Genomic DNA, 16287 nt, shown 5'->3' with positions numbered 1-16287 from the left:
GCCCAGCCTGGTCACAATCTCCAGGGCTTAAGCTCTGCCGTCCTTGGCCTCTCAAAGTCCTGGGATTGCAGGCTTCCGCCACCGCGCCCGGCCCTTGTGTGGAATTTTAAAAAAATCCTGACTTATCCGTTTTTTTTTTTTTTTTTTGAGACAGAGTTTTGCTCTTGTTGCCCAGGCTGGAGTGCAATGGCGTGATCTCAGCTTACCACAACCTCTGCCTCTCACTTTCAAAGTGATTCTCCTGCCTCAGCCTCCCAAGTAGCTGGGTTTACAAGCGTGCACCACCATGCCCAGCTAATTTCGTATTTTTAGTAGAGACAGGGTTTCTCCATTTTGGTCACGGTGGTATTGAACTCCCAACCTCAGGTGATCCGCCCACCTCAGCCTCCCAAAGTGCTGGGATTACAGGTGTGAGCCACTGCGCCCGGCCTATCCGCACTTTTTTTTATGATTGCTCACATGTGACATGTCTTGTTTTTCTTCTAGGATGTTGAGAAAGAGAAGGAAACCCACAGTTACCTCAGCAAAGAGGAGATCAAAGAGAAAGTTCATAAATACAACTTAGCAGTCACAGACAAGTTGAAGATGACCTTGGTAAGTACTCAAAATACTATTTAGGTTGACACCTGTCAAAAGACAAATATAAATTGTTGGTACTACAATCTATAGTTCTAAATATCTGAATAACATTTGTAGAAGTGTAGTAGTCAAGGTATACAGAACAGGAAAGTGGAATATTTCTGTGGCTTTCCATTTAAATCTGTATTGTGAAGTAGCTTTGTCTCAAAAATCAGTTGCTGGGTTAACCTTAAAAAAGTGAAACACTTATAATTTTATTTTAAAAGATTTTGTGACCCACCCCTCCCTCCTCAAAGGATTTTTAGCATCATTGCCTAACACACAGAAATGGTGACTCAGATTCTAAGAAGACCTCAGGTAAGGTTTTTTGTTTTGTTTTGTTTTGAAACAAGGTTTTGCTCTGTCATCTGGGCTGGAGAGCAGTGGCACGATCACCGTTCACTGCAGCCTCGACCTCCGGGCTCAAGTAATCCTCCCACCTCAGCCTCCCGAGTAGCTGGGACCACAGGTGCTTGCCACCATGCCCAGCTAATTTTTGTATTTTTTGTAGAGACGGGGTTTTGCCATATCACCCAGGCTCATCTCAAATTCCTTGGCTCAAGGGATCTGCCTAGCTTGGCCTCCCAAAGTGCTGGGATTACAGGTATCAGAAGCCCCTAAGTTTTTGTCTTGTACAAAATAAATATGGAAGTGTCAGGGAAAGGATTTTGAGCCCATGGATTGGAATATAGAGGTATATAATAGGATAGTTTTCTCTGCCGGTCGTTAGTGTAAGACAAGGTAATTAATACTCAGTTTCTTCCATGTCGCTGTCGCAGGCTTCCACAGCATTGTACCACACTGTTTGAAGCATGCAGGGAGTCGGCGTACAGGAGGGAGAAGCCTCAGGGCCTGGTGACAGGGAAACGAGCTGACAGCGGAGCTAGAGTATTCATGTTCCTCTAAACTTAGCTGGCATCTAGGTCTCGCCTACCCATTGGGTGGCCCGCCTTCTTCATGGCACTTGTCAGCCCTTGGCGCCAGTTTCCAGGGCACTTGGATCCCCGTCTCTCAGTCTGTTTACTGTGAACTGACAGAGTTTGGTAAAGGACAAGGTGATTGGTTTAAAACAGGCCCTACCGAATCGGTGATTCTTGGGGAGGAGCTTTCAGATAGAAACCCTTGTGGTAAAGGGCCCCTCCCTGGTAGAACTCCTCCAAAAAGAGGGGAGAGGAGCAGGGAATCCCAAGATAACTCTTCATCATTCCAGCAGCAAGATTTCTTTTTCAAACACATTTTTTTCATCAAAGGAGAAATCCACTTGCTATGTTTTTTTTTTTCCTTTCCTGATAGAGACTAAAACAGATACAAATTATCCATGTCATTTTAAAGATAAAAATTTTAGGCTGGGCACAGTGGCTCACACCTGTAATCTCAGCATTTTGGGAGGCTGAGGCGGGTGGATCACTTGAAGTCAAGAGTTCAACGATGGCTCACGCCTGTAATCCCAGCACTTTGGGAGGCCGAGGTGGGCAGATCACGAGGTCAGGAGATCGAGACCATCCTGGCTAACACAGTGAAACCCTGTCTCTACTAAAAATACAAAAATTAGCCAGGCGTGGTGGCGGGCGCCTGTAGTCCCAGCTACGCGGGAGGCTGAGGCAGAAGAATGGCGTGAACCCAGGAGGCAGAGCTTGCAGTGAGCCAAGATCGTGCCACTGCACTCCAGCCTAGGCGACAGAGCAAGACTCCATCTCAAAAAAAAGAGTTCAAGGCCAGCCTAGTCAACATGGCAAAACCCCATCTCTCCTAAAAATAGAAAAATTAGCCAGGCATGGTGGCAGGTGCCTGCAGTCCCAGCTACTCAGGAGGCTGAGGCAGGAGGATCACTTGAACTCAGGAAGTTGAGGCTGCAGTGAGCTGTGTTCGTGCCACTGCACTCCAGCCTGGGTGAGAGAGTGAGACCCTGTCTCAAAAAAGAACAAACTAGAGAATTAGGATTGAAAATTGATCTTGTGGGAAGGAAGAAAAATAACACACCATAAAGATAGTTTTAAATGTTCTACTTTAACTGTGGCATTTATATGTAACACTTGACAGTTTGTTTTAATAAAACAGTACAATAAATCTTTTCTAAATATATACTGTTTTTGTTTGTTTTTGAGATGCAGTCTCTGTCGCCCAGGCTGAAGTGTAATGGCGTAATCTCGTAATCTCGGCTCACTGCAACCTCCACCTCTGGGTTCAAGAGATTCTCCTGCCTCAGCCTCCCGAGTAGCTGGGATTATAGGCACCTGCCACCACACCCAGCTAATTTTTTTTTTTTTTTGTATTTTTAGTAGAGACGGGATTTCACCCTGTTGGCCAGGCTGGTCTCGAACTCCTGACCTCCAGTGGTCTGCTCGCCTCGGCCTCCCAAAGTGCTGAGATTACAGACATGAGCCACTGCGCCTGGCCCCAAATATACTGAATACAAAAATAAAAATAAAAAGTGAAGACCAAACTGTTATTACTGTTTTTGGCAACTAAGAAATAGTAATTCTACCATCAGTGAAGGTAGTTGTTTTTAAGATCTGTACTGTGAAGTATAGTGGTTTGAATTTTTTTTTTTTGGTTTTTTTTTGTTTTTTGTTTTTTTTTTGAGACAGAATCTTGCTCTGTCGCCCAGGCTGGAGTGCAATGGCGTGATCTTGGCTCACTGCAACCTCCACCTTCTGGTTTCAAGCGATTGAATTTTTTTTAAAAATGCTGCTTAAGAGACCCGAAATGCATTCTATGCTGTATGGCATATATGCTGCATTAAAAAGTTTAAGCAGAGTTAGTAATTCAGTGCATATGAATATAGCCACTAGGAATGAAAATAGCCTGTTTTCTTACTGTCCCCTTGTTGTTGACTTCAGTATTTCAGAGCCCTAATTGTGACCTTCCTTTTGTGTATAATAGTCACCAGTTGAGGATGTTGTTTCCTTTGAGCCTGTAGCCTAGACATATCCCCCAAGCTTTAATAAGTTTTGTGGTTCGGCTAGCATCTGCTCCGTTGGATTGTAACCTCGCAAATGGACCCTGACCTTTTGCCAGTAGCTTCAGAGGCATGAGTCTGGGGCCGGCAGTCAGCCACAGCATCAGGAGGCTTCTTCAGTGTCCACATCTGCCCTGCAGACCTTGCCTCTGGAAGCACTTTGCCTGGTGTGTTAACCGCCCTCTGAGGTCATTCCTTTGGGGGCAATCTTTAGTGAAGTTCTGCCACAAACCTCAAGAGAAGAGAACAAAGGAGTGTTTCACCTTCCCGTTTTGTTTTGATATGCTTCTTCCCTAAAGTGCCACCATCCACCCAGCTAAGTGTGTGCTTCTCTCCCTGCTTCAGAATTCAAATGGGATTTACACTGGCTTCATTAAAGTACAGATGGAACTCTGCAAACCTCCACAGACTTCTCCAAATTCTGGAAAACTCTCTCCCAGTAGCAATGGCTGTATGAATACACTTCATATCAGCAGCACAAACACTGTCGGGGAAGTGATCGAGGCCCTGCTCAAAAAGTTTCTCGTGACTGAGAGCCCTGCCAAGTTTGCACTTTATAAGCGTTGTCACAGGGAAGACCAAGGTACGCTGCCAGCTTAAAAGGAAAATGGTCTGTGCTTCTACTTGCATCTGCTGTTCTCATTAGCAGAGGGAAGACTGGTGGGTCTCATCCATGTCAATTGTGTCAGAGCCTGGAGTCCGATGCTGGAAGCCATGGTGATCTTAGCATGCACTTAGTGCTTCCTGGCTGTCCATATTTTTGAGTTGGACAGTTGAGGGTCTGAGGAGCTTGGAAGCATCCATATGTGATTGGCAGTTACGAGTATTTTGTGTTGGTGGGGGGGGGATGGGGCGGGGGCTGTTTTTGGTGGTTGTTAGGAGTGGCTTTGATTTTAGTTTTCTTTAGGACACAGAAGAGTGCCTCTGTGTTTGAAGTTTTCAATAGCACATTCCACATTTGATGTGCATCGGTACGTGGAGTGGTTTGGTGGACGTGTGCTGAGATCTTGCGACTGGGGAGGCACATGTGCATCACAGCACATTTCAGCGTACTGATGGAAACGGCCCAGCCCTGGGCTCTCCTGTTTCCTTAGCTTGTCTCACTTGGTGTTACACCGGGACATTTTGGTACACTGTCCCCCAGAGGCTCATAAAATGAGTGAATAACATTTTGATCTAGGGTCTGACTAAAACTTCATATCCACATTCAGGGGATAGAAAGAGAACATTAAATATTAAATTACTGCATGAAACAGAATGAGATATTCCAGGTCAGGCAGTGACCAGAAATTGATAACATTGGTGGACAGCAGTGATTCAGTGACTCACTACATGCGATTTGAAATCGGGATGTGTGTGTGTGTGTGTGTGTGTGTGTGTGTGTACAATAAACTATTTAAGCTTTCTTTGGTTTTTCTCGGTAAAGCCTAATGTAGCTATAGAAGAAAATATATTAACCTTGACATGATAGTAATGTTCTTCAGTTACACAGGATGAAACCCAGCTCATTGCTGAGTATGCATACATCTTTTTAAAAACAAACCATGGGGCTAGACCCTGTGGAATACAAAGATGAACAGGCCAGGGTTCCTACCTTCAGAGGTCACAAGCTTAGTATTGTGGGGGCTTATATCTATAGGGAAATTGGCACCTGCGATGCAGTGCATCTGGAAGTGCCACAATAATGTAGAGAAGCTCGATGGCATTTTTATCTGCCAGTTTCTTTGCCTGCTCACCTGGACTTTAGCTGTACAATCTGAAAGTAATCGTGACTTGTTGAAATATTACCCCCATGGCTGGCAAATCCTTTAACATGATTGGCAATGTCACTGTATGTGTGTGTCTAGCATGAGACATATATAGCTGTGCTTGAAGCTACCGGAGCTTATATTCTGATTGCTTGGTTTGTAGCTGCTAATTTGCTAATTCTTTTTTTTTTTTTTTTGAGACGGAGTCTCATTCTGTCGCCCAGGCTGGAGGTGCAGTGGCGCAATCTCGGCTCACTGCAAGCTCCACCTCCCGGGTTTACGCCATTCTCCTGCCTCAGCCTCCCGAGTAGCTGGGACTTACAGGCGCCCGCCACCACGTCTGGCTAATTTTTTTTGTATTTTTAGTAGAGACGGGATTTCACTGTGTTAGCTAGGATGGTCTCGATCTCCTGACCTTGTGATCCGCCCGCCTCAGCCTCCCAAAGTGCTGGGATTGCAGGTGTGAGCCACCGCGCCTGGCCTCGCTAATTCTTAATTAATCTGTAGAGAGATTTGCTTTTAGAACTCTTGTTTTTATGTTCTTTGGATGGTATATACATTTTTTTTAAAATTTGTTTTTTGTTTGTTTGTTTGAGACAGAGTCTTGCTCTGTTGCCCAGGCTGGAGTGCAGTGGCACAATCTTGGCTCACTGCAACCTCCGCCTCCTGGGTTCCAGTGATTCTCCTGCCTCAGCCTCCCAAGTAGCTGCAATTACAAGTGCCCACCACCATGCCCAGCTAACTTTTGTATTTTTAGTAGAGACAGAGTTTCACCATGTTGGTGGCCAGGCTGGTCTCAAACTCCTGACCCCAGGCAATCTACCTGTCTCGGCCTCCCAAAGTGCTGGGATTACAGGTATGAGCCACCACGCCTGGCCTTGGTTTTTGAGACAGCGTCTTACTCTGTCACCTAGGCTGGAGTACCATGGCATGATCATAGCTCATTGTAACCTTGAACTCCTGGGCTCAAGTGATGCTCTTGCCTCAGCCTCCTAAGTAGCTAGGACTATAGGCGGGCACCATTATGCCTGGCTAGTTAGAAAAAAAAATTTTTTTTTTGGAGACCAGGGTCCTGCTATGTTGCCCTGGCTGGTCTCGAACTCCAGGCCTCAAGTGATCCTCCTGCCTCAGCCTTTAAGTGTTGGGATTACGGGTGTGAGCCACTATGCCTGGCCTATTTTTATTGTTTTTAAAGGAGTAGTGGACCCTTTTTTAGGTTTCTTATCTTGCCTTTTTTTTTTTTCATTTAAAAAAAATTTATTTATTTTTTGAGACAGAGTTTCACTCTTGTTGCCCAGGCAGGAGCGCAATGGCACGATCTCGGCTCACTCCAACCTCCACCTCCCAGGTTCGAGCGATTCTCCTGCCTCAGCCTCCCAAGTAGCTGGGATTACAGGTGCCCGCCACCACGCCCGGCTGATTTTTTGTATTTTTAGTAGAGACAGGGTTTCGCCATGTTGGCCAGGCTGGTCTCAAACTGCTGGCCTCAGGTGACCCGCCCACCTCGGCCTCCCAAAGTATTGGGATTACAGGCATGAGCCACCATGCCTGGCTCTTACCTTGTTTTCTAAAAGGAAGAGCAGAGCTAACTATAAGCATATTTTGGGACTAATACCTATTAAAATTTATTCTTGAAAATAATTTCCTTCTTAATCAAGGCACAGTTTATATTTGAACAGAAACAGAATAGATTTTATTCCACTGTGGGCTACTGGTATTAAATAATAAGATGAGCCGACTGGCGACTTAGAGGCTGGGGTAACTTGGATGGTTACCTTGATCTGGAGGAGGGGATCACAATGGGGAAGTGGTCTCAGGAATGGCTGAATACTCTGTAACATGCTGCTTGTTTCTTTACCCAGTCTACGCCTGCAAGCTCTCAGACCGGGAACATCCACTCTACCTGCGTTTGGTAGCAGGGCCCAGAACAGACACACTTAGTTTTGTTCTTCGTGAACATGAAATTGGAGAGGTAAGTTATTGTTCACTATTGCTTTAAACTATACAGAACAGCTGGCCCTATTTTATTGCAGTAGCCTAGTGACTTGGCTATTGATGGGGGATGGGAAGAGAAGAGAGTTGGAGGGCAGGGAGAGGGAGAGAGATTTTGAATTGTCAGAAATGAACCCAAAGTTAGCCTATGATGTCATTCTCTCACAACCTTATATTATTAGTCTGTCATTTTCAGAGGTGGGAGAAAATAAAGTTTTTTTACTTGATCTCCATTCAGAGAGTCATTTTCACCCCTTCCCACCTCCAGAATACTCCAGTCCAGCTGAACTTTGAAAGTTGACACTCACCATGTGTTTGCTACTAACAAAAGTCTCCAGGCTAATTCCCTTCTAAAGGGATATAAAAGGAAATTCGATCTCTTTACCATGGAAGGCATTTAGCTTTCTAGCATCTTTTTTTCCCCCTTGCCCAGTCAACTGATTAAGAAATTATGTTTCCATGTGCATCATTTGCCATGTTGTCTCCAGGGAGGATTGTATTTAGCCAGTTCAGTAGAAGAAAAAAAGCACTTGAGCCTGCCCTCTAGATCAAGTGTCAGCTTTAAATGACACTTGAGCAAATCCCAAGCTCCTGTCCCAGTCTTCTGTCTGGAACAGGAAATGGTATGAAATGTCCTACATGGTGCAATTGAGAATAGGGTTTATAGGTTAAAAGTTAGGAAACGGCTCTGTTTCCTACTGTTTGTTAGATTAGTAGCATGACCTTGGATAAATCTTCTAATCTTTTAGCCTTCAGTTTTAAAATCTGTTAAGTGGGACTAAACACTTTACAAGGTGGGCTTTGAGTCACAATTAGAAATGTATACATGTAAGTGAAGGGAGTTTTAGGAAGACAGTGGTTTTAGATGTTTTTGAAGTTTCTTTTGATTCTGGTGTTTTGAAGCTTTTCAAGACATTCAGACTCATTTTGGGGAGAAGGCAGGGTGCAGAAATCTGACTTGGCTTTGCAGTTGGTGACCATTCCCTCTGCCAGCTTAAGCCAGACATATTAGCATAGTCTACTCAGTGTTTTATTTTTCTTGTACTTAGTGTTTTAAGTAGCAACTAGAACTACATTGGGCAAGAATTTTATTAACTTGGTTATTTTATTGTATTTTAATTATAATTAGAGATAGGGTCTCACTACATTGCCCAAGCTGGTCTCAAACTCCTGGGCTCAAGCAATCCTCCCACCTCAGCCTCCCAAAGTGCTGGGATTACAGGCATGAGCCACTGCACCTGGCCTTAACTTAGTTTTGAAATTGACTTGACATTGGGTTTTATTGTTCCAGACTGCTGTACTGGACCTCTGTATGGTGTTCTTATTTCTCAGTTATTTAAGGAAAACTGAACTGAGGAAGAAATTTCCATAGCTGTTAGGGGGTGGGAGGGATATTTATATGATGTCTTTATTTTGGAGACTTCAACATAGGTGAAAGATAATCTGTTAAAATTTTAAAAATTAACAGAATATTCTAACGTAGAAGTTTTGCTCTCCTACTCCATGTTGCTCTTTTTTTTTTTTTTTTTTAAATAACCAGCCTAAACTGATCTCCAGGAATTCTTCTACCACTGAGCCCATTTGGTGGATTTATTTATTTTTCACTATTTGTTTGTATTTGGTTATCTTGAATCTTTTCTCTACACCATCAGACAGCAGTTCTCCACCAGGATCCAGGGCCCCCTTTGGGAGAGGAGGATGTGTTTGGAAAAAACCTCCTAGATGATGCTAGATACCCTCCTTGACATTCACTGCTTCTATTTTTTAAAATCTGTTTTAATTTTTTTTTTTCTTTTTAAAGAGACTAGGTCTTGCACTGTCACCCAGGCTGGAGTACAGTGGCGCAATCATGGCTCACTGCAGCCTCAATCTCCTGGGCTCAAGCAATCCTCCTACCTCAGCCTCCCAAGTAACTGGGACTACAGGAATGTACTGCCACAGCCAGATAATTTTTAAATTTTTTGTAGAGACCTGGTGTCACTATATTGCCCAGGCTGGTCTCAAACTTCTGGTCTTGAACTTCTGGGCTCAAATGATCCTCCTGCCTAAGCATTCCACAGTGCTAGGATTATAGGCATGAGCCACAATGCCCAGCCTAAAAACTTATTTTGTGCCTGCTAAATAAGTACTAGGAGCTGTTAGGGAAATAAGGCTCAGAGCCTCAAGGCAAGAGATAAACTTCAAATAGCGAGAAGTACGGCAGCTGTGGTGTAGGTAAGGTGCAGGTGAGATAGATATTAAGCAAATAATTGTAATTTAAAAATCTTGGTTGTGATCAGGGGCTCTGTGAAGGCTTTTGATACACTTAGTCTTGGGTGGGAAGAGAGGGGAGCAAGTTGTGGAAAGCTGCTTAGAGAAAGTGGCATTTAAGCTGAGATGGGGAGGATGAGTAGTTCATAGCCAGGCAAAGTGGAGGAGGGGAGAATGCCTGCCACTTGGGTAGAGAGTGAAGCTCGGTGAGAGAGAGATGGGGCCGGAGAGTTTAGAGTCTTTCAGACAGCCTCAGCAACTAAGGGAAGCCATTGGATGGTTCTAAGCAGGGGAGAGTCTTGGCCAGATGAGCATTTTACAAAGGATGTTCTGTTTGGGGAACAGATGGGGGAGCATAAGAGCCGAGTGAGGAGGCCAGGTAGGAAGCTGTTCCAGCGATGCAGGAATAGATGATAGTAGCTAGCACCAAGGGGCCGTACCGAGGGAGAAAAGGCTGAATGGAGAACTGTTTGGGGGTGATAAGACTGATTATGCGAGGTAAGAAAGTCAGTTACAATGAGGACTCGAGGTTAAGAGGAAAGGACTGTCGAATTGTTTTTAATGCTGTTGGGGGTCAAATCAGGTAAGGAATGAAAGTGTCCAATAGACTTAGGGATATGGAGGTCTCTGGCTTTTAGGGAGATCGTCTTGAAGAACAGTGGGAGGAGAGGGTAGGAAGGTGATTGGTGTGAGCTGAGGTGGGAGTGGGAGTGGAGGGAGCCCTTAGGCTGGCAACACCCCAGCTCTTGCAGACCACACCTTCTGCGGCAGGGGGCTGGGAGGGGAGGGCAGCCGCACCTCTGGGAGCTCCTGGTCAGCATTCCTAAGTCTAACTGAGTATTAAACATCTGGCATTTTTCTTTCTGTGTTTCCTGACAGTGGGAAGCCTTCAGCCTTCCAGAACTACAGAATTTCTTGCGCATCTTGGACAAGGAAGAAGATGAGCAGCTGCAGAACCTGAAGAGGCGCTACACAGCCTACAGACAGAAGCTGGAAGAAGCCCTCCGTGAGGTGTGGAAGCCTGATTAAAGCGGGGCTCCCTGCCCGTGAGGCCCGGTGCAGGACCGATGTACAAAACAGCAGCAAGTGCCTCTCTTCTCAGAGGGCTGCTGTCTTGCCCCACTATGCTAGGGTCTTCGCCTTTCTATCTGTAGATTTTGTTCCCCAAACCTGGTCACACAGCATCCTGCACCTTAGCGTCCCATGTAAGGGACTCTGCAAGCTTGTTGTTCAGCACCGCAGTGTTACCTCTTGGCAAGCTGTGAACCTGTCGCCTCATCAGGAGCATTCGAGGGTGCTTGGAAGCGTGAACTCTGGGGGTGTTTTTTTTTTTTTTTTGGTTATTTTAATTATGTGATGATGCTGTTAAGCTTACGGATATGCAGTTGATTTTTTAAAAAGCTTAACTAGGAATCTTTCTGAATACTTGTCCTATTTTGAAACTACCTGTCTGGTTTTTTGTTTGGTTTTGTTTTCTTTTTTTAATGTCAGAGGAATCTATCCATGTGAATCGAAAGGCACAGGAATCTAGGAACTCTGAGGAATTTATTGTGAAGGATTTTGTTAGGGGGTTGACAGAGAAAGGAAAGTGTAAGTTTGGAAGAAGGCATGTGCGGTGGTGGCGAGCGCTGCGGGCTATGGAAGGTGACTTGGCTTTTCACTTAGGGGTAGTGGAGAAAGGGGTAGTTGCTTGTAAACGAGTTAAAAGCATTCAGTGTGGAGGTGTTAAACCCATTTTAGGATCGCTTGGTTTCCTGGTGGGTAGAATATGGGAACAGAGCAAGAGGCAGGAGCTAAACCAAAAGGAGGGACCCATGAACTCTGCAGCTGACCAATCAGAGAATCAGGCAGGTGTAGCCTACTGACCTGGGCAGAGGTGGGCCTCACGCAGCTGGATCCGACCCTCTAATTCTGCCCTTTTGGAGTGGAAGGTCTGATTGGTGTAGCTGCTCTGCATAGGCAGGACAGTGACCGTTCACTAACTCTTGTTAAGTTACATAGTGTATAGCTTTCCCCCCACAGGTGGTTTTCAAAGTTGAGACGGAATTTGGGTAGGGGCAGCTGTTTTTCCCTTGATTGTTAGCTAGGATATTTATCAAGTAAACTTTGGTGACAATCACTCTCTTCCCTTTTATTCCTCCTTTCCTTTTCCTTTCTTCCCTTTTTTCTTTCCTTCCCTGCTGTCTCCCACCCTACCTTGTTCTTTTCCTCCCTCCCCCCTTCCCTCCCTCCCTCCCTCACTCCCTCCCTCCCTCCCTCCCTCCCTCACTCCCTCACTCCTTCCCTCCCTCCCTCCCTCACTCCTTCCCTCCCTCTCTCCCTCTCTCTCCCTCTCCCTTTCTTTTCTACATTGAAATCTGTTCTTACATAATAGAGAACAGGGCTATTGAATAAAGACCCAATCCTACCAGATCTTTAGTTCTAAAGGGCAACTTGACTGTGAGTAGGAGGGCCCCCAAGAAAGGGAGGAAAGTCCACACCCAGCTAACCACACAACAGGGCTTCATTATGGAAATATTTTAACAAAAGTACATGTTATTACCAACCAAAGAGATGCATGTGCAATAGAAGCCTTCCTTAAAAACAGGCTAAATAACCTCATTTTATGCAGCAGTTTAATCTGAGAACAGAGGGAAAGGTGTGCAGTGGTTCCAGAGGGGCCTTATATTCTATTTTTAGTCTAGATATTTTTTGTTTATAAATTCCCAAGGAATTGTTAACACTTTGGTGACACCTAATGGATTCTTTTTGAAATTCCAAGGTGCTTCAGTTCTTTGCCCAAGTGAACTGTGCCTTTTATTGCATTTCTGTTCGTCTCTTGGTGGCTCTTCTGACTTTTTGGAGAATACCCATCTTGTTGGAGGCAGACTTAAGTTGTTATGCTGTGCCACACAATTTACTGAGACAATCATATCTTCCTAAGCATTTAAGGAAAGTTGAAAAAAATAGAATTAGCAGCTATAAAATATGTATGGCACATCTTGTTTAATTTTGCATGTAACTTCTCTTTAGTACATTGATGAGGTTTTAGTGACATTGTCATCCAACACTTTACCTTTATTGTTCAGGGAATGCCTTCGTGATTTTTTGTACTGGTTTTATTATTCAGACTATGGCCTGGATTTGAGTATATTGTTATTACCACCTGGTTTTTTAATTATTCATCCCAGTAAACTTATATTTTGTGAAGCATTTGTTTCTCAGATTAAGACACTGTTAGAACCTAAAGTAGTAGCTGATGGGTATCTGTGAATTTTTTTTTTTTTTTTTTTTACTTGAAGTAGATTGTCTGAATAGGCATCCTCATCTATATTTACCCAAAACCTCGCTTACTGTCATGTGCACTACAAATTGCAATTTGGAAACCTACTGTATTGAAATTCTGTCAGTTTATGGTTCTTAAAGACTGATGTCCTTTCCCAAACACTGGTTACTGCAGCAGCATTTTTAATGTGTAAGTGAAGAAAAAAGGCCACTAAGGCCAAAGATTTTTTAAGAATCAATGTACAGATCATCATGTTAAACTATCTAAGCTTTGCTGTAATACTGTTTTCTCTTCAATATGTGATGGTACAGGAAGGATGTTAAATGAAGGGGTAGTATTGCAGGAGAGCATTTTAAATGGCAGAAGTAAAAAGTTATAATATTTATAATTTTGATGGGTTTAAGTTTATTTTTGTAGGGAAGATTTTTCTCCCCTAAAATAGTTTCTAGAATGGCAAAATTGTTTCCATTATTAAAAATTGAAGTTATTAGTTGTTTATGTGTGTTTATTTATGATAATATGCTAGATTTAAAAAGGTCACAGGAGTGGGCTGAGCTGCTTTTGCACATACACAGGGACACATGCTGGAATGCAACAACTTTACTAGGTTTGCGTGGGTCATATTTGTTCTCCCAGATATCATTTTCTCTTTGCCTTATCCTCTGAGGAAAAATAACCCTAAGCTCACACAGCATATTCCAATGTATTTAAAACAATTGTTTTAATTTTTGAAATATGCACATTTAAAATATATAAAGCATGCAAACGAGGAGCGAGGCCGAGAGTGAAAAAATAAAAATAAAAAAGCATGCGAACAGCTTAAAGGATTATTATATAAAATGGACACCCCATGACCATTACCAAAATAGAACCTTGTCAGTTCTTTAGAACTCTCTCCCTCCACCCCTGTTCTTGCCCTGAGGTCTCCTACCCCTGAAACATACCACTTCAACATAAAGTGAGTATTTGTATTTTTTTGGTCACCATGACTGCCTTACACAGATGGGATGGATAGTGTCTGGGGAACCACAGGGACGGTGGAGTTCCACCCTGTGCGCACCTGCACCTCGGCTTTGTGCCATGGTTTCAGCTTCCATGCCTGCTGTTGGGAGTGTTTTTACTACTACACTGCCCCCTGGAGGGGCTGATGAAAGGAGCAAGGCTGGCACCAGGTGGTAGAGGCCTTTCACGTACCATAGCTGCTCCCTAAATAAAAATACTGTAATAGAAAATTATGGCTCTGTATAATTTTGCTTTTCTACTGAAATATTCAGAGGAATCAGGTTTGGGGGTTCTACTTGGGTTACTACCCAAGGTGCGTGGAGAATATTTGGGAATTTTTATATTTTTATCCTTTATTTTTTTTGGAGATGGAGTCTCAATGTGTCACCCAGGCTAGAGTGCAGTGGCATGATCTTGGCTCACTGTAACCTCCACCTCCCAGGTTCAAGCGATTCTCCTGCCTCAGCCTCCCTAGTAGCTGGGATTACAGGTGCCTGCCACCATACCCGACTAATTTTTTTTTTGTATTTTTAGTAGCGACGGGGTTTCTCCACGTTGGCTAGGCTGGTCTCAAACTCCTGACCTCAAGTGACCAACACACCTCAGCCTCCCAAAGTGCTGGGATTACAGGTAGGACTTTTTTTTTTTAAGTCAATTTTTATTACTAAAAAAAAACTTTTTTTTTTTTTTTGAGATAGAGTTTCACTCTGTCTCCCAGGCTGGAGTGCAGTGGCATGATCTGGGCTCACTGCAACCTCTACCTCCTAGGTTCAAGCGATTCTCCTGCCTCAGCCTCCGGAGTAGATGGGATTACAGGCGTGTGCCACCACACCTGGCTAATTTTTGTATTTTTAGTAAAGACGGGGTTTCACCCTGTTGGCCAAGGTGGTCTCAAACTCCTGACCTCAGGTGATCTGCCGGCCTTGGCCTCCCAGAGTGCTGGGATTACAGGTGTGAGCCACCGTGCCTGGCTCACATGAATATTTATTGAAACAACAGTTATCAGTTGGTGACAAATTCGGAGACACTGTCAGATAACGCTAATTGGGTATTTTGTTTTATTGAAAGAAGGGGGCTGGGCGCGGTGGCTTATGCCTGTAATCCCAGCATTTTGGGAGGCCGAGGCGGGCAGATCATGAGGTCAGGAGTTTGAGACCAGCCTGACCAAACATGGTGAAACCCCGTCTCTACTAAAAATACAAAAATTAGCTGGGCGTGGTGGCGCACACCTGTAATCCCAGCTACTCAGGAGGCTGAGGCAGGAGAATTGCTTGAGCCAGGGAGGCGGAGGTTGCAGTGAGCCGAGATCGCCCCATTGCACTTAGCCTGGGCGACAAAGTGAAACTCCGTCTCAAAAAAAAAAAAAAAAAAAAAAAAAGAAGAGGGGCCAGGCACAGTGGCTCACGCCTGTAATCCCAGCACTCTGGGAGGCCAAGGCGGGCTGATCTCTTGAGGCCAGGAGTTCAAGACCAGGTTGGCCAACATGGCAAAACCTCTTCTCTGCTAAAAATATAAAAATTAGCCAGGCGTGGTGGCACACGACTGCTGTCTCAACTACTCAAGAGGCTGAGGCAGGAGAATTGCTTGAACCCGAGAGGCGGGGTTCAAGCCCCGTGATTGCACCACTGTACTCCAGTGAGCCGTGAGTACTGCAGTGAGCCATGATTGCGCCACTGTACTCCAGCCTGGGCAACAGAGCAAGACTCTATCTCAAAAAAAAAAAAAAATGAGGGTGGTGGTGAAGGTCTACACTATAGTAGCCAATGCCAACAAAGTGCTTACCATGTGCTAGGCATTCTTCTGAAATGCTTAATATGTATTAACTCATTGGCTCTCCCGTGATGTTATCACACTATTTCGTCATATCCCTTTTTTCACAAATGTGGAAATGGACATGTTGAGGTTTAGCAGCTTGCTCAAGGCCACTGTGTGAGTGAGTGGCAGAGCCGGGCACTGCCCTGTTTCTCTACCATCTTTTCCTGTAAGTGCTCTCTAGTTTCTCCGTTAAATTGCCTATTGAGTAAAGGAGCAAAAGTCTGTTAAATTGCCGTAATGGACAGTTCGCCCAGAAGCGTAACTGTTTTGGTGCCATTGGGGTTTGTTGATATCAGTGTGTTCTCATCCATTTTGGTTCATTTATCATTTCATTTAGGTGATTATACTAAGTCACATAGAATGAAATGCTGACCTGTGCTTTCTTTTTATTTTTTCGGATGGGGTTTCACCTTGTCATCCAGGCTGGAGTGTAGTGGCGTGATTACGGCTCACTGCAGCCTTAACCTCCTGGGCTTAAGAGATCCTCCCATCTCAGCCTCTCAAGTAGCTGGGACTACAGGTGCCTGCCACCACATCCAGCTAATTTTTTTTCATTTTTGTAAAGATGGAGTCAGGCTATATTACCCACGCTGGTCTCAAACTCCTGGGCTTAAGTGATCCTCCTGCTTTGGCCTCCT

At 44.4% G+C, this 16287-nt stretch overlaps 1 protein-coding gene across 2 annotated transcripts in view; it reads left to right on the top strand.

The window, feature by feature from the left end:
* RASSF3 (Ras association domain family member 3) overlaps positions 1-13322 on the top strand; it is a 188484-nt gene extending 175162 nt beyond the window's left edge. For both annotated transcript variants that reach the window (XM_016923099.4, XM_003313627.7), the window contains 4 exons: positions 487-594; positions 3923-4160; positions 7188-7297; positions 10447-13322. In XM_016923099.4, the coding sequence (XP_016778588.1) occupies positions 487-594; positions 3923-4160; positions 7188-7297; positions 10447-10596 (606 nt within the window). In that variant the 3' untranslated portion in view covers positions 10597-13322. The remainder of the gene's footprint in view (positions 1-486; positions 595-3922; positions 4161-7187; positions 7298-10446) is intronic.
* The last annotated feature ends 2965 nt before the right edge of the window (positions 13323-16287 follow it).

The sequence above is a fragment of the Pan troglodytes genome, chromosome 10 (genome assembly GCF_028858775.2).
Source record: "Pan troglodytes isolate AG18354 chromosome 10, NHGRI_mPanTro3-v2.0_pri, whole genome shotgun sequence".
Lineage (NCBI taxonomy): Eukaryota > Metazoa > Chordata > Mammalia > Primates > Hominidae > Pan > Pan troglodytes.
The sequence above is the reverse complement of the archived record's forward strand: the minus strand, read 5'-3'. Positions and strand labels throughout refer to the sequence as shown.